We start from the raw sequence: 18,557 nt of genomic DNA, 5'->3' as shown, positions 1-18,557 counted from the left end.
GACTATGGATACCAGGTTTTCAGGAAGTGCATATCTTATTCAGGGAAAGCTGGTTGAGATATGGAGAATCCAGGAAATAGTTAAAATATCTGTCAAGACTTAGCTTGCTACAGAATTTGATTTAAAGGGGTTATCCAGGAATTAAAAACACAGCTACTTTCTTTCAAAAACTGTTCTTCATCTGAAGTAAATGGAACCAAGTTGTAAAACCACACTCACTCTGGAGACAGATGTGGAGCTGTTTAGCTGTGTTTTTCTATTCCTGGAAAACCCCTTTAAGTCCAGTTGTTGGGCCTAGATTTTTATGGGATGGAGGGCAGGTTTTATTGTTGGGCCTTCCATGGCCTTTCTTGGCCCCAGTCAGCATGGGTGCTGAGGCTGGATACTGGGCTTACAGAAGATGAAACCAAGTCTACACTGAGAGGCTGTAAGGAACCTCTGATAAGAGCTGGAGTCATGAGGTGGCCAGTCTGTATAGAGAGAACATTTTGTGTATTTAGCGCTAGGCAAGCAGGATTTATTTTGTATTTGTTTGTGCCAAAATTTAAAGGCTGCATTTATTTTGTTACTAAAAAAATATAAATGAGAGAAGTCCAGTTTAAACGTTACTTCCATGTCCCTGTCTCTGACTGCTATTTTGCTGCCTTTGGACTTTAGACACTTCTGTAATGTTTATAGTAGGGATGAGTACAAGTAAGCCCTCAGTTGGATATACTGTGTGAGTTTACATGAGTCACGTATAGGGAAGTGTAGACAGCAGTGATAACTTCAGAATATATTGCGGCAGGACAAGTTGTACCTAATCACGTGCTTGATCTTCTGTTTTCAATTCTTGCAATCTTTTATTGAAGTTGAACTTTATATAGAAAAAACAAGAATAAGCACTCAAATGAAATCACCTTTATTTCTTGACAAGATACTACTATTACATGTAAGATTATAAACCGTGTAGTGCAGATACATCAGCATTTGAATGTGTATCTTACAGGTGCCACATAAAATGATATTTCAGGAGTAATATCACTAATCCCAAGTCCACCATTTGCAAACATTCCACGTGTACAATTTCATACATTTACAGAAAAAGTGAATATAATTGGGGGGTGACAGATGAGGAATTTAGCTGCCCTGGTATTTGCCCTGGCATATTATCTATATAGTTTCTTCCCTATGTTTTCTATTCAGGATGTATGTTGGGATGGCTCAGTTGTTCTGTATGTTCTCTCCAGTCAGATGTCTCCTCCTTCCCTATAACAACTTCTCACACACACTGGGGAAGAGATACTGCAGCTTCATCTCCCTCCTTCCTGTCTCTATACAAGATGGATTTTTTTTTGTAGAAGTACAAGACACTAGTAGATACCATAGATACCACTTATTCCAGTAGGATATATTACAATATTTCATATATAGTATATTGTACTACTGATTTATGAAGCAAAAAAAAAAAGATAGGTTCATTTTAGATTGTAACTAAACCTATTAGCCTTGGGTCTATAAACCATACAACCCATTATATTTTTTTATGTTCTATCCCTTATCAAAGGGTTAAGTATTAGGATATAGTACATGTTTTAATAGAGTTTTAGATATCCAAGTTTTCTTTCCTACTTTTTAAGGGTATATTTAATTACATAACATGTAGCCATTTTTCATAGACTATAAGAGGCTAGCGAGGTACAATACAGCACTTGTACTCTGGCGGAATACTCCCAAGCCCGGTTCCTATTGGTCTGATATCTAATTCATCTTTTGAAACTGTGGGTTTGAAGGTAAAATTTTGCAGCAAAGATGTGAAGAACAGAAAGAGCTCCATTCGGGCCAGACTCTCTCCGGGACAGATTCGCTTTCCTGGACAGAGAGAGAACATAAATTACTGATGGTAAATGCCCAACAATTATTTTCACATAAAAAGCTGTTCTTCTTTTGCAAGGACTTATACAGAAAACCTATGACTCCTGCATTCCCCACTGACTCATAGAGAAAGCTTATTAGTTCCCCATATTTCATCTACACAACCAGTGATGGATTATAAGGGCAGTTTGAATGGTTGAACAGCATTCGAGGCTTGCCTTGAACCGGGCGGGGGTCGTGATGCGCCACTGTGGAGGAGAGCCAGGGCTCCATAGAGGAGATTGCGGGGGGCCCCAGTGCTCGGACCCCCGCGCTCTATAACTTATCCCCTATCCTGCCGATAGAGGATATGTTTTTTCCATGAGACTTCTCCTTGAAACTATTCCAAAATAATTTCTCTAGCTTTATGGGCTAACTAACAAATGAATCAATAGATAGAGATCAAGACATACGCCGCCTTACCAGCTGCAAAGGGCATGTGAGCATCATTCTTCTTAAAAACACTGTTCTCGTCCAAAAAATTGTTGGGGTTGAATATATTTGGTTCAGCATAATATTCTGGATCGTAATGAACGGAGGTCAGAAGTGGGGTGACATATGTGCCCTAAAGGAAGCATAAAATGGGTTCACAAAGTTAACATAGAAAATAACATGAAATAAACATTTTTGGATCTAAGTTTTCAAAGATAGTAGAAAGTCTCCTTGTGTCAAGCGAAATATTATAGTTTACAGTCACTCCCTGTAGAGATCAATTCATGATTATTATTGGATCGAAACATCAGATCCCAGCAAGTTTGACGTCTTCCTAGTGTTCCTTATTTATGAATTATGTATCATGGTGTGCCTGGCATTGCAAAAAAAAAAAAAACTTTAATGAAATGTCAGGGACCCCCATTAATTGCTAGAAAGAGGGAGCATAAAAATCTTCCTGGTCATGTGATGGAAACACAGGCTCAGATATTCCACACATGTGAAAACACTGGCAAGGACCTCTCTGACTATAGTCCTAACAAGTGAATACATTCGGGTAATTTCCTAAATGTACTGTATATGTTTGTGTTTTGGGACTCAAAAGTGTGGTGTGCTGCACTTCTGAGACCCAGAAAATACATATACTGTATACATTTGGGAAATTACCCAAAAATTGTCTCTAGTGTGGCACATTTTATGTGGCACAATACCATGCCGCTACCCGCACAACTCAACATTGAAATTGCAAACACCAATAAGTATAAGTAAGGTTAAACAAATAGAGAAAATAGCCGATATCTTTTTATTAATATTACCTACTCCTATGAGCGAATCGAATCTGACAAATCCGAATTCGTTCTGATTTTTAGGAAAATTTTGATTTGCTACGAATGAGAATATCGCCGTGATTCTCTTGCCCAAATTGCTTCATTAAACTCCATTTAGTGCGGTCCAGGCTCCAGGGCATCTAAAATGGCGGATCCACATGTGAGGACATGGGGCAAGGAAACCTGGGAAGGCGGGAACAAGGGTAGGCGGGATGACCCTGAATCACATGCAGCATGCAGCCCATCAGCAGCCAGTCACCCCTCTGATGTCACAGCCCTATATAATCCGCAGCCATATTCTGGGTAGTCACTTCAGCCTTTCACTGCAGAAATATAGATAGGGACAGATAGCACTGTGTGTTGCACAGAAAAGCTTTTTTCCAGCAGCGATTAATCTCCTAGTCAAGTCAGCGTTCTGTTGCAAAGATAGAGGGACAGAGAGCAGTGTGTGTTTCACAGAAAAGCATTCTTACTGCAGCGATTCCCCTCCCAGTCACAGCGTTCTCTTACAGAGAGGGACAGAGAGCAGTGTGTTGCACAGAACAGCAGCGATTCTGCCTAAAATCACTGATAGGGAAGGGAGTGAGATTAAGAGAGAGAGTGCAATTTTGGGTGTTGTACACAGCGACTATGTGCTGCAGCACTGGTGTGTACTACTGGTGTTGTGCGCAAATACTTTTTTAAGCATACTGTAGCGCATTTTTCTCCCCTAACAAGTGCATAGCACATACATACATCCAAGTGGTGTACTATTTTGTTCCAGTTCAAGTCTTAATGGCCTATATACTGTGAAAGACCAGGGAAAAGTACTCACCGGCTGATGTTGTACGCAAAAACTTTTTTAAGCGTACTGTAGCGCATTTGTCTCCCCTCATACAGCAGGTGCATACCACATATGTACATCTAAGTGGTGTACTATTTTGTTCCTGTTAAAGTCTCAAGGACCTAGATACTGTGAAAGGCCAGGCAAAAGTACTCACCAGCTGTGTCACGATGCCGGCTGGCAGGTAGTGGATCCTCTGTGCCAGAGAGGGATTGGCGTGGACCGTGCTAGTGGACCGGTTCTAAGCCACTACTGGTTTTCACCAGAGCCCGCCGCAAAGCGGGATGGTCTTGCTGCGGCGGTAGTGACCAGGTCGTATCCACTAGCAACGGCTCACCTCTCTGGCTGCTGAAGATAGGCGCGGTACAAGGGAGTAGGCAGAAGCAAGGTCGGACGTAGCAGAAGGTCGGGGCAGGCAGCAAGGATCGTAGTCAGGGGCAACGGCAGAAGGTCTGGAACACAGGCTAGGAACACACAAGGAACGTTTTCACTGGCACAATGGCAACAAGATCCGGCAAGGGAGTGCAGGGGAAGTGAGGTGATATAGGGAAGTGCACAGGTGAACACACTAATTGGAACCACTGCGCCAATCAGCGGCGCAGTGGCCCTTTAAATCGCAGAGACCCGGCGCGCGCGCGCCATAGGGAGCGGGGCCGCGCGCGCCGGGACAGGACAGACGGAGAGCGAGTCAGGTACGGGAGCCGGGGTGCGCATCGCGAGCGGGCGCTACCCGCATCGCGAATCGCATCCCGGCTGGCAGCGGAATCGCAGCGCCCCGGGTCAGAGGATGTGACCGGAGCGCTGCAGCGGGGAGAGTGAAGCGAGCGCTCCGGGGAGGAGCGGGGACCCGGAGCGCTCGGCGTAACAGTACCCCCCCCCTTGGGTCTCCCCCTCTTCTTAGAGCCTGAGAACCTGAGGAGCAGACTTTTGTCTAGGATGTTGTCCTCAGGTTCCCAGGATCTCTCTTCAGGACCACAACCCTCCCAGTCCACTAAAAAAAAAGTTTTCCCTCTGACCTTTTTGGAAGCTAAGATTTCTTTGACAGAGAAGATGTCCGAGGAGCCGGAAACAGGAGTGGGAGGAACAGATTTGGGAGAAAAACGGTTGAGGATGAGTGGTTTGAGAAGAGAGACGTGAAAGGCATTAGGGATACGAAGAGAAGGAGGAAGAAGAAGTTTATAAGAGACAGAATTAATTTGACACAAAATTTTGAAAGGACCAAGATAGCGTGGTCCCAACTTGTAGCTAGGGACACGGAAGCGGACATATTTAGCGGAGAGCCATACCTTGTCTCCAGGGGAAAAAACGGGAGGAGCTCTTCTTTTCTTATCCGCGAACTTCTTCATGCGTGATGAAGCCTGTAAGAGAGAATTTTGGGTCTCTCTCCATATGATGGAAAGGTCACGAGAAATTTCATCCACAGCGGGCAGACCAGAGGGCAAGGGAGTAGGGAGGGGGGGGAAGAGGGTGACGGCCGTACACCACGAAAAATGGGGATTTGGAGGAAGATTCAGAGACCCTGAAGTTATACGAGAATTCGGCCCATGGGAGGAGATCTGCCCAGTCATCCTGGCGGGAGGATACAAAATGTCGCAAATAATCACCCAAGATCTGGTTAATTCTTTCTACTTGTCCATTGGACTGGGGATGATATGCAGAAGAAAAATTTAATTTAATCTTGAGTTGTTTACAGAGAGCCCTCCAGAATTTAGACACGAATTGGACGCCTCTATCCGAGACAATCTGCGTAGGCAACCCGTGAAGACGAAAAATGTGTACAAAAAATTGTTTAGCCAACTGAGGCGCAGAAGGAAGACCAGGAAGAGGGATGAAATGTGCCATTTTGGAGAATCGATCAACGACCACCCAAATAACAGTGTTGCCACGGGAAGGGGGTAAATCAGTAATAAAATCCATACCAATCAGAGACCAAGGCTGTTCGGGGACAGGCAGAGGATGAAGAAAACCAGCGGGCTTCTGGCGAGGAGTCTTATCCCGGGCACAGATAGTGCAGGCTCGCACAAAGTCCACAACATCCGTCTCCAGAGTCGGCCACCAATAGAAGCGGGAGATGAGTTGCACAGATTTCTTGATGCCCGCATGACCTGCGAGATGAGAGGCGTGACCCCATTTGAGGATTCCGAGGCGTTGGCGGGGAGAAACAAAGGTCTTTCCTGGAGGAGTCTGCCTGATGGAGGCAGGAGAAGTGGAGATCAGGCAGTCAGGTGGAATGATGTGTTGCGGAGAGAGTTCAACTTCTGAGGCATCCGAGGAACGAGAGAGAGCATCGGCCCTAATGTTCTTATCGGCAGGACGAAAGTGAATCTCAAAATTAAATCGGGCAAAGAACAGAGACCACCGGGCCTGGCGAGGATTCAGCCGTTGGGCAGACTGGAGGTAGGAGAGGTTCTTGTGGTCGGTGTAGATAATAACAGGAAAACTTGATCCCTCCAGCAGATGCCTCCATTCCTCAAGTGCTAATTTAATGGCTAGAAGCTCTCGATCCCCGATGGAGTAGTTCCTCTCCGCTGGAGAGAAGGTCCTAGAGAAAAAACCACAAGTGACAGCATGCCCGGAAGAATTTTTTTGTAGAAGAACAGCTCCAGCTCCCACTGAGGAGGCATCAACCTCCAATAGGAAGGGTTTGGAAGGGTCAGGTCTGGAGAGGACGGGAGCCGAAGAAAAGGCAGACTTGAGTCGTTTAAAGGCGTCTTCTGCTTGAGGAGGCCAGGACTTGGGATCAGCATTTTTTTTGGTTAAAGCCACGATAGGAGCCACAATGGTAGAAAAATGTGGAATAAATTGCCTGTAATAATTGGCGAACCCCAAAAAGCGTTGGATAGCACGGAGTCCGGAGGGGCGTGGCCAATCCAAGACGGCAGAGAGTTTGTCTGGATCCATCTGTAGTCCCTGGCCAGAGACCAAATATCCAAGAAAAGGAAGAGATTGGCATTCAAACAGACATTTCTCAATTTTGGCATAGAGTTGATTGTCACGAAGTCTCTGAAGAACCATACGGACATGCTGGCGGTGTTCTTCTAGATTGGCAGAAAAAATTAGGATATCGTCCAGATATACAACAACACAGGAGTATAGCAGATCACGAAAAATTTCATTGACAAAGTCTTGGAAGACGGCAGGGGCGTTGCACAGGCCAAAGGGCATGACCAGATACTCAAAGTGTCCATCTCTGGTGTTAAATGCCGTTTTCCACTCATCCCCCTCTCTGATGCGGATGAGGTTATAGGCGCCTCTTAAGTCCAATTTAGTAAAGATGTGGGCACCTTGGAGGCGATCAAAGAGTTCAGAGATGAGGGGTAAGGGGTAGCGGTTCTTAACCGTGATTTTATTAAGACCGCGGTAGTCAATGCAAGGACGTAGGGAGCCATCTTTTTTGGACACAAAGAAAAATCCGGCTCCGGCAGGAGAGGAGGATTTACGGATAAAGCCCTTTTTTAGATTCTCCTGGACGTATTCAGACATGGCAAGAGTCTCTGGGGCAGAGAGAGGATAAATTCTGCCCCGGGGTGGAGTAGTGCCCGGGAGGAGGTCGATAGGACAATCATAAGGCCTGTGAGGAGGTAGAGTCTCAGCTTGTTTTTTGCAGAAAACATCCGCGAAGTCCATATAGGCCTTAGGGAGACCGGTTACTGGAGGAACCACAGAGTTACGGCAAGGGTTACTGGGAACCGGTTTTAGACAGTTCTTGGAACAAGAGGACCCCCAACTCTTGATCTCCCCAGTGGACCAATCCAGGGTTGGGGAATGAAGTTGAAGCCAGGGAAGTCCAAGGAGAATTTCCGAGGTGCAATTGGGGAGGACCAAAAGTTCAATCCTCTCGTGATGAGATCCGATGCTCATAAGAAGGGGCTCCGTGCGGAAACGTATGGTACAGTCCAATCTTTCATTATTTACACAATTGATGTAGAGGGGTCTGGCGAGACTGGTCACCGGGATGTTGAACCTGTTGACGAGAGAGGCCAAAATAAAATTTCCTGCAGATCCAGAGTCCAAGAAGGCCACAGTGGAGAAGGAGAAGGCAGAGGCAGACATCCGCACAGGCACAGTAAGACGTGGAGAAGCAGAGTAGACATCAAGGACTGTCTCACCTTTGTGCGGAATCAGCGTACGTCTTTCCAGGCGGGGAGGACGGATAGGACAATCCCTCAGGAAGTGTTCGGTACTAGCACAGTACAGGCAGAGGTTCTCCATACGGCGTCGTGTCCTCTCTTGAGGTGTCAGGCGAGACCGGTCGACCTGCATAGCCTCCACGGCGGGAGGCACAGGAACAGATTGCAGGGGACCAGAGGAGAGAGGAGCCGAGGAGAAGAAACGCCTCGTGCGAACAGAGTCCATATCTTGGCGGAGTTCCTGACGCCTTTCGGAAAAACGCATGTCAATGCGAGTGGCTAGGTGAATAAGTTCATGTAGATTAGCAGGAATTTCTCGTGCGGCCAGAACATCTTTAATGTTGCTGGATAGGCCTTTTTTGAAGGTCGCGCAGAGGGCCTCATTATTCCAGGACAATTCTGAAGCAAGAGTACGGAATTGTACGGCATACTCGCCAACGGAAGAATTACCCTGGACCAGGTTCAACAGGGCAGTCTCAGCAGAAGAGGCTCGGGCAGGTTCCTCAAAGACACTTCGGATTTCCGAGAAGAAGGAGTGTACAGAGGCAGTGACGGGGTCATTGCGGTCCCAGAGCGGTGTGGCCCATGACAGGGCTTTTCCGGACAGAAGGCTGACTACGAAAGCCACCTTAGACCTTTCAGTGGGAAACAGGTCCGACATCATCTCCAGATGCAGGGAACATTGGGAAAGAAAGCCACGGCAAAACTTAGAGTCCCCATCAAATTTATCCGGCAAGGATAGGCGTAACCCAGGAGCGGCCACTCGCTGCGGAGGAGGTGCAGGAGCTGGCGGAGGAGATGACTGCTGAAGCTGTGGTAGTAACTGTTGTAGCATAACGGTCAGTTGAGACAGCTGTTGGCCTTGTTGCGCTATCTGTTGTGACTGCTGGGCGACCACCGTGGGGAGGTCAGCGACAACTGGCAGAGGAACTTCAGCGGGATCCATGGCCGGATCTACTGTCACGATGCCGGCTGGCAGGTAGTGGATCCTCTGTGCCAGAGAGGGATTGGCGTGGACCGTGCTAGTGGACCGGTTCTAAGCCACTACTGGTTTTCACCAGAGCCCGCCGCAAAGCGGGATGGTCTTGCTGCGGCGGTAGTGACCAGGTCGTATCCACTAGCAACGGCTCACCTCTCTGGCTGCTGAAGATAGGCGCGGTACAAGGGAGTAGGCAGAAGCAAGGTCGGACGTAGCAGAAGGTCGGGGCAGGCAGCAAGGATCGTAGTCAGGGGCAACGGCAGAAGGTCTGGAACACAGGCTAGGAACACACAAGGAACGCTTTCACTGGCACAATGGCAACAAGATCCGGCAAGGGAGTGCAGGGGAAGTGAGGTGATATAGGGAAGTGCACAGGTGAACACACTAATTGGAACCACTGCGCCAATCAGCGGCGCAGTGGCCCTTTAAATCGCAGAGACCCGGCGCGCGCGCGCCCTAGGGAGCGGGGCCGCGCGCGCCGGGACAGGACAGACGGAGAGCGAGTCAGGTACGGGAGCCGGGGTGCGCATCGCGAGCGGGCGCTACCCGCATCGCGAATCGCATCCCGGCTGGCAGCGGAATCGCAGCGCCCCGGGTCAGAGGATGTGACCGGAGCGCTGCAGCGGGGAGAGTGAAGCGAGCGCTCCGGGGAGGAGCGGGGACCCGGAGCGCTCGGCGTAACAAGCTGGTGTTGTGCACAAATACATTTCTAAGCGTACTGTAGCGTATTGTACTCCTCTCATATACACACTAAGTATGTCAGGCAGAGAACTGCCAGGACGTGCACAGAGGAGTGGCAGAGGCCTAAATTCATCAGGCAGAGGTCATAACAGACTAGGGGCGAGTGGCAGCAGGAGTCGCAGCGAGAGGCCTAAGCTCCAGGTATCAGCTAGCGGTCGTGTCTCGACCAGCAACCCATCTGCCGTCATCGATTGGTTAACACGGTCATCCACTTCATCACAAGTGACATCTGACACCCCCAGTCAACAGATGATGGGTTCCTCAGACACAACCCTCAGTTGGCATGGCCTGGGAGCAGTCCCTGTCCTCCCATTGCCATTGTCCTATGGTGTTCCCTCCCCCACAGAAGTATCTTATGCTGTGGGTTCAGCTACATTATTTGGTGAGGACAGTCAGCAGCTATTGCCCAGCCAAGAAGTGGCAAGACATCCGCCGCTTCCTCCGCTAGGCGGGCAAGTAGTAATGAGGAGAGTGGCGTGGGAGGTGGTGTTTCGAGCATTTAGGCTCCTGAAGCAGACACTGTTGAAGAACCAGAGGAGGACAACTGTGATGTGCAGACACAACTCGATGATGATGATGATGATGATTAAGCCAATCACACTTGGGAGCCAGGTGCAGAAGGGGCTTCATCATCATCAGGAGAAGAGAGTTGCAGGTTGCCCGTGAGGCAGCAGCTGAATCAGCAAGGTGGTAGCATGGTTGGCAGTCAGCATGGTGGCAGAAGTGGAAAGTCTGGAGCCAAACGTGCCTGGGGTATACCACCTGCTTCACGGCAGCGTACCTTCCTGGGTGGTAGTGAAACAGGGGTACCTGAAGTCGGCGGCCGTAGCAGTCAATCAGTGTGGACTGCTGATGTGAAAATCAGCTACTTGGCGGTGTGGCTGTTTTTCATCAAGCATCCGGAGGATGTTAACCTGGCTACATGCAAGATGTGTCGGAAGATGGTGAAGCGTGGCCAGGGTCCCACTGTTGGCACTACGGCCCTGCGTCAACATATGCAGCATCACCATGAAGCGGCCTGGGAGAACTGTGGCTCCAATGTGTTGGTCCAGCCTGCTGCATCACCTCGTGGCACGCCGCTCCCTCTTTCAGCCAGCCAAGGCTCCACCACCTCAGCTGAAGGGAGCTGTGTGTCATACACATCTTTTGTCTCTACAGATGCTCCTGCTCCTCCAACTTCAAGCCATTCATTCTGCCAGCAATCCATCGACGAAGCCATGTCAAGAGACAACAGTATGCGCCCACTCATAAAACGGCGCAGAAGCTGAATTTGCTCCTGTCCAAGATGCTGGTGCTGCAGTCCCTCATTTTTCAAGTGGTGGACTCTGCACCTTTCAGAGAACTGATGGCTTATATCAAACCGAGATAGAGAGTGCCAAGCCGTCATTTCTTTGCGAAGAAGGCAGTTACAGCCCTGCACAATTTTGTGGAACAGAAGGTGGGCCAGTCCTTGAGCCTGTCGGTTTGTACCAAAGTGCACGGCAGCACCATCATGTGGAGCTGTAACTAGGGTCAGGGACAATGTATGTCCTTTACAGCCTACTGGGTGAATGTGGTTCCTGCACAGCCACAACAACAGCAACTTGGACAGGTCACACCGCTTCTGCCTCTACACTCTCAGGCCGTTGGTCTTGTGACAGTGTACGACTCCGCCTCCTCATCCTCCACCGTGTCCTCAGCCTCCACTGCATGAACAAGTCTCAGTGCCCCTCCAGCATACCATGTGTGCAGGGCACGGTGGTGTTATGCTGGGGAGGAACTGCTAGAAGTCATTCATCAAGAAATCGAATCATGGCTTACTGGAAAAACTGGAAATGTGAACCATGGTGACCGACATTGGGAAGAACATTGTGTCTGCACTGCGACAAGGAAGCCTGAGACATGCGCTCTGCTAGGCACACATGTTCAATCTGATTGTCAAGCGGTTGCTGAAGTGTTCTCCCCCTCTGCAAGACATCCTAACAATGCGAAGGAAGGTTTGTATGTACTTCAGCCACTCGTACACCGCAAAACAGACCCTACTTGAGCTGTAGCGTCAGAACGGCATACCCCAACATAGTTTGATTTGCGACGTTTCCACATGGAATACCATCCTCCATATGTTGGACCGATTATACAAACTGGAGAACAGCCGGCATCAACCCGTCTTTCCGACGGTCAGAGTTAGAGGATCAAAAACGCTGTAGGCACAGCTGGAAACCAATGTTTTTAGGCGCTCTCTAGGGCAAGTGTATAATTTTAACTGTAAAACGGACTTGTATATTAAAAAAGTTTATTCAACATAAAATTAATACGGACAACGCATTTCGAGGGGCGTGACCCCTCTTCGTCGGACTGGACCTGACGAAGACTGGAGAGCAGCTAAAGACATCAGTTTCCAGCTGTGCCTACAGCATTTTTGATCCTCAAACTTCAATGTCAACCAGCGGCAGTTCATACATGACACCTGCTGTTTGCTCAAGCCCGTTGAGGAATCCACATTATTAGTCAGTCACCAGGATTACGGGATAAAACAACATTATTTTTACTGCTTCATCTACTACAACACATGTTGGAAACGATGGCTGGTCAGGGCACTGGAGACGTGGCGCCTACATCTCATGGTCACATGAGCCCTGTGGGGGCTGAACTGGAGGAGGAGGTGCACAGTGGAGCACAGTTTAGGTTTCACGAGATGGGCGGTTTTTCTAGTCATCTGACAGGAAAGGAGGAGCAGGAGCAGCTGGAGGAGCTAGAGGGTTATGAGGATGGAGAGACATAGGACCCAGACACACCGTGGCAATATGCAGTGGAGATGGAGGCAGGTAGTCCCTCTGAGTCACTTGCACAAATGGCAAAATGCATGCTCACTTGCTTGCATAGTTACCACAGAATTGTCACCATTCGGCAGCGGGATGACTTCTGGCTCTCCACCTTATTGGACCCTTGCTACCAGCACAAAATGGGAGCCTTTTTCACACCCACTGAGAGGGAGGACAAACTGACCTACTACAGAGAGATCCTACATGGTCAGTTGGCCGATGCCTATCTTTGCCATCGTCCATCCTCTCGTAGGTATGATTCGGGGGGGGGGGGGGGCTCTTCCACTGCCATGGCTGCTGGGGAGATGTGGGGTGGCAAGAGCAGTACCAGCTCCATCAGCAGCCTGAGTCTCCAGTCGCTGATGAGTAGCTTTCTTCACCTGCATAGTGAAGCAACTCATCAGCCACAGGTAGACCTGGAGCAGGACCTGAACCAGCAGGTGGTGGCATACCTTGACATGACCATTCCAACACACCTTCAAGTCCGCTGAACTTCTGGGCAGCCAAACATTTTGGCTGCAACTAGCAGAGTTTTCCCTGGAAAAGCTGTTCTGCCCGGCCAGTAGTGTGCCATCAAAGTGGGTGTTTAGTGTAGCAGGGGCCATAATAATCCCAAGGAGAACTCATCTGTCCATGAAAAATGTGGAGAGACTGACCTTAGTGAAGATGAATCAGGGATGGATCAGCCAGGATTTCCCCCCCACCAATGCCAGATGCATCAGAGTAGATTGACCATGGTGCCACACCAACACTTCACAAATATGGATAGTGCAAAACATGTTTCAGGTGCTGCTCCCCAGTTACAGACATTCCTCGCCATCAGACCACAAGTAAGTAGTGAGGATATGCATTAGCTAAAACTTAACTTAAGATAAAATATACGTACTTAACTTTTTTTTCTAATCAAACAAAAGGAAAGGTGTGCATAAAACACCATGTGCCACCTATACCACCAAGTATTGATGTTATGCAAAGACCTCTAAAAGGTGGAAGGTAACAATGTATGGTCCATTGTAATCGTTGGGGGTAAAAACATACCCTGTAAGGCCCAACTGTCGCATTATTAATTCCCTTCTTTGCAAGTGTTACTCGCCCTAAAGAGGGCGGCCCCACACAGGAACCTCTCCCTATTTCCACCTACAAACACTTCCATTTCCCAGGGGTTTTAGGTGGAAATAGAGAGTTTCCTGTGTGGGGCTGCCCTTTTTAGGGTCCACCTTTTCGAGGAAAGTGTTACTTGTCTTAAAAAGGGCGGCCCCACACAGGAACCAATCCCTATTTCCACCTAAAAACACTGGGAAATGGCAGTGTTTGTAGGTGGAAATAGGGAGAGGTTCCTGTGTGGGGCTGCCCTTTTTAGGGCGAGTAAAACTTGCCAAGAAGGGAATTAATAATGCAAGAGTAGGGCTTTACAGGGGAAGTTTTTACCCCCACTGGTTTTAATGGACCATACATTGCTACCTTTTAGAGGTCTTTGCAACACATCAATACTTGGTGGTGTAGGAAGCACATGGTGTTTTTTGAACACCTTTCCTTTGGTTAGATTTTTTTTTTTTTTTTTTTATCTGGGGCCCATATATTTTATCCTAAGCATAATATTAAAAGTTAAGTTTTACGTAGTGCACATCCTCAATACTTACTTGTGCACACTTTTATAAAAGAGACCTTTTTCTTCTGTCTACCTGCCTCAGCTACTATTCTGATCCTACCACCCGCCTGATGCCACACATCTGATGCCAAGCTCTCCTTTTTTCACCCACCTTCATCACTGGGTACTGGTATTGCCACCCACAGCGCCACTATGTCTGCAACCTCCAGGCTGTCTCATCCTGTCACCATAGGTTCTCCTCATGCTGATGCCAGCTCCAAGCTGTCTCATACTGCCACCATATGTTCTCCTCATGATGATGCCAGCTCCAAGCTTTCTCATACTGCCACCATGTTCTCCTCATGCTGCCACCACCTCAGCACTGTGTCATTCAGCCACTATATGGTCTCCTCATGCTGCCGCAAACTCCAGGCTGTGTCATTCAGCCACTATATGCTTCCTCCAACTCCTGATTGTGTCATTCAGCCACTATATGTTCTCCTCATGCTGCCGCCACCTCCCTGCTGTGTCATTCAGCCACTATATGGTCTCCTAATGCTTCCGCCACCTCCAGGCTGTGTAATTCAGCCACTTTATGGTCTCCTCATGCTGCCGCAAACTCCAGGCTGTGTCATTCAGCCACTATATGCTGCTGCCAACTCCAGACTGTGTAATTCAGCCACTATATGTTCTCCCATGCTGCCGCAACCTCCATGCTGTGTCATTCAGCCACTATATGGTCTCCTCCTGCTTCCGCCACCTCCAGGCTGTGTCATTCAGCCACTATATGTTCTCCTCATGCTGCCGCCACCTCCAGGCTGTGTCATTCAACCACTATATGTTCTCCTCATGCTGCCGCCACCTCCACGCTGTGTCATTCAGCCACTATATGGTCTCCTCATGCTGCCACCACCTCTATGCTATGTCATTCAGCCACTATATGGTCTCCTCATGCTGCAGCCACCTCCACGCTGTGTCATTCAGCCACTATTTGGTCTTGTCATGCTTCCGCCACCTCCAGGGTGTGCCATTCAGCCACTATATGGTCTCCTCATATTGATGCCATCTCCAATCTCTGCCATTGTGCCACTCAGCGACAGTGATTCTAATAGCGATGCCTCTGATCTGCATGTCATATTGAATAACAGTATTATTTCACTAACCCAAACATTTTACAGCAAGGCCAAGTGTTCTACACCCCTATTGAGGCTCTCTGTAGGCCAGAAATAGCTGTTTTTAATAGCAATTCGTCATGAATAAATTTTGGGGGAAATTTTGGCATATCGGCCGAATCGAATTTTTCAAAAATTCGCTCATCTCTAAATCTGCTATTACGTAAGTGAGCGGTTTTGTGGACAATTTTTTAAAATCTTTTTTAGCTTCATGGAAACAAAGCACTTTTCTTTATGGATGACTCACGGATGCTTCTAGTGAATGTTATACAATCGTACCGATTTGTCCTTTTTATACTGTATTACTGCTTGTGATGTTCCTTTTTTGTGGACATTATGGGGAGAGCTTTATCAAAACCTGTCCAGAGGAAAAGTTTCCCAGTTGCCCATAGCAACCAATCAGCTCGCTTCTTTCATTTTTCAAATGTCTCTTTAAACATAAAAGAAGCAATCCGATTGGTTGCCATGGGCAACTGCACCACTCTTCTTCTGCACAGTTTTTGATAAATCTCCCCCTATGTGTGTAATAGACCATGCCTTACATATGCTGATAGTTGTCCTTAAACTGTAAGGAACAAAATATTTCATTTTTATTTCTTTTATTTTTGTATTTACTACTGTATTTGAAAAAACAAACAAACACAATTAAGGTATTGAAACAGAAAGCCATTTTTCTGCCACATTAAACCACTTGTCGCAAATGGAAAGACATTGGCACTCTGGCAGATTACTACACGTGTAGGCCAGTAGGTTTAGCCCTATTTAATATTGCATCTCCCACTGGTTAAGAGCCCAAAGAAGAACTGGAACGACTACAATAGGTTCCCAGAGGGATCCCCTACACGGATGGAACATCAGATTAGTAGAATGGTGCGTAGTGATCCATTCTGTACTGAAAGTGAAATTATATGTCTCATACTAAGCCTAGGTCATTGAACAGTGTCTACACAAACCATCAGAAACCACTTGCATGAAATTGGGCTACAAGCCAGACGTCCAGCTACAGGTGTTCCCCTGACCTCATGCCACTATCATAGGCTATCATGGTGCAGAGCAAGATGGCAATGGAGGCAATAATGAAGGTTTATCCTCTTCAACAAGGAATTCTGCTTTTGTCGCAATGATAGCCGGAGATTGGTGGAGACCACGTAGACAGCACCATAAGAAGGGAATGAAACGTCTGTTCTTCTCCCAGGATAATGTGAGTTGGCATAATATATGGTAGCATGATCTAGTCTTTATTCTAGGTACTAATAGCTTAGTGTTACATTGATTTGGTTGTAGAACCAGTGGTATAGCAGTTTGTCCCAGGAGCTGTTTTTTACTGTCAGTCCACGTTTTACTCGTGCTACTGTGAGCAGTCAGAGTGGCCTAAAACATTCTACTATGTCCTGCAATGTCTTGGGACCTGTCACCTATTGATCACATCTGGAAAGTCATTGGTTGTCAAACGCAAAGTGTTCTGCCAGTAACCTGATATTATTAGTAACATTCCTCAGACAACCATTAATAACTTCCATGATAGCATGTCAAAGCGTTTAAATGATTGTACTTCTGCAAGCAAAGCTCATACTAGATACTGAATAAATTAGGATGCTTTCCCTTCTTGGTGTTGCAATTTCAGTGTTAAGGAATCTATATGTCAGCATGTCATTTCAACAGATACCAATGTACTGTATACCTACCACATACTGTTGAATAGTGTTGAGCGGCATAGGCCATATTCGAATTCGCAATATTTCGCGAATATATGGACGAATATTCGTCATATATTCGCAAAATTTGCGTATTCGTAATATTCGCGTTATATTTTCGCATATGAGAAAATTTGCATATGCGAAAATTAGCATTTGCGAAAATTAACAAATACGGAAATTTGCATAAGCAAAAATTTGCATATGCAAAAATTACCATATGCAAATTTTCACATATGCGAAACTTTGTACGCCATTCTCACACAGTAGTATTAGAGCCTTCTTTACACCACACAAGCTGGAAGCAGAGAGGGAGGATCACTGTGATGTGTACTATGAAAAAAAAAACAAAAAAAAAAAATATATACAAATATTCTTAATTGCAAATATATAGTGCTATATTCGCGAATATTCACGAATTCGCGAATATGTGATATTCGCGAATAAAATTCGCATTGTGAATATTCGCGAGCAACACTACTGTTGAATTGTGAACCTGGCCTTAATAGTAGATTAAAGGGTACCTCTCATCAAAAAAACTTTTGATATATTATAGATTAATGTATGCAGAATAACTTCACAATTGCATGTTATTAAAAAATATGCTTCTTTCTATTTAATTTTCCACTTTGAAGAAATGACCACTAGGGGTCTCCCTACCAGTCCTGGCAGCAAGCATTTCAGACTCATGCTGGAGTCCTAAACACTACGAGCTGCCAGTCTGCTTTGTTCACAAAGGAGAACACTCAGAGCTGCCAGCCTGCTTTGTTCACAGCCTGTTTGGCTGTGAACAAAGCAGGCTGGCAGCTCTGAGTGTTTAGGACTCCAGCATGAGTCAGAAATGCTTGCTGACAGGACTGATCGGGAAAAATGCAATAGAAAGAAGCGTATTTTTCATTAACATGCTATTGGAAAGTTATTCAACATTCATTAATCTAAAATATATCAAAAGTTTATTTGATGAGAGGTACCCTTTAAAGGGGTACTCTGGTGGAATCTTTTTTTATTTTTTTTAAATCAACTGATTCCAGAAAGTTAAACAGATTTGTTAATTACTTCTATATAAAAAAAAAATTATGCTTCCAGTACTTATTAGTGGCTGTATACTACAGAGGAAATTCTTTTCTTTTTGGATTTCTTTTCTGTCATGACCACAGTGCTCTCTGCTGTCACCTCTGTCCAATTTAGGAACTGTCCAGAGCAGGATAGGTTTGCTATAGGGATTTGCTCCTGCTCTGGACAGATCCTGACATGGATAGAGGTGTCAGCAGAGAGCACAGTGGTCGTGACAGAAAAGAAATCCAAAAAGTAAAGAATTTCCTCTGTTGTATACAGCCGCTAATACTGGAAGGATTAAGATTTTTTAATAGAAGTAATTTACAAATCTGTTTAACCCCTTAACGACGCAGGACGTATATTTACGTCCTGCGCCGGCTCCCGCGATATGAAGCAGGATCGCGCCGCGATCCCGCATCAT

The 18,557-nt window shown here is 46.7% G+C and overlaps 1 protein-coding gene across 2 annotated transcripts in view; it reads right to left on the bottom strand.

Moving 5' to 3' along the window:
• Nucleotides 1-890: 890 nt before the first annotated feature.
• Nucleotides 891-18,557, bottom strand: part of LOC130290757 (cytochrome P450 2F3-like) — a 92,770-nt gene continuing 75,103 nt past the window's right edge. For both annotated transcript variants that reach the window (XM_056538815.1, XM_056538816.1), the window contains 2 exons: nucleotides 2,317-2,458; nucleotides 891-1,851 (listed from right to left, as the gene is read on the bottom strand). In XM_056538815.1, the coding sequence (XP_056394790.1) occupies nucleotides 1,670-1,851; nucleotides 2,317-2,458 (324 nt within the window). In that variant the 3' untranslated portion in view covers nucleotides 891-1,669. The remainder of the gene's footprint in view (nucleotides 1,852-2,316; nucleotides 2,459-18,557) is intronic.

This window comes from Hyla sarda, chromosome 9 (assembly GCF_029499605.1).
Source record: "Hyla sarda isolate aHylSar1 chromosome 9, aHylSar1.hap1, whole genome shotgun sequence".
Lineage (NCBI taxonomy): Eukaryota > Metazoa > Chordata > Amphibia > Anura > Hylidae > Hyla > Hyla sarda.
This window is presented reverse-complemented; position numbering and strand designations above follow the sequence as displayed.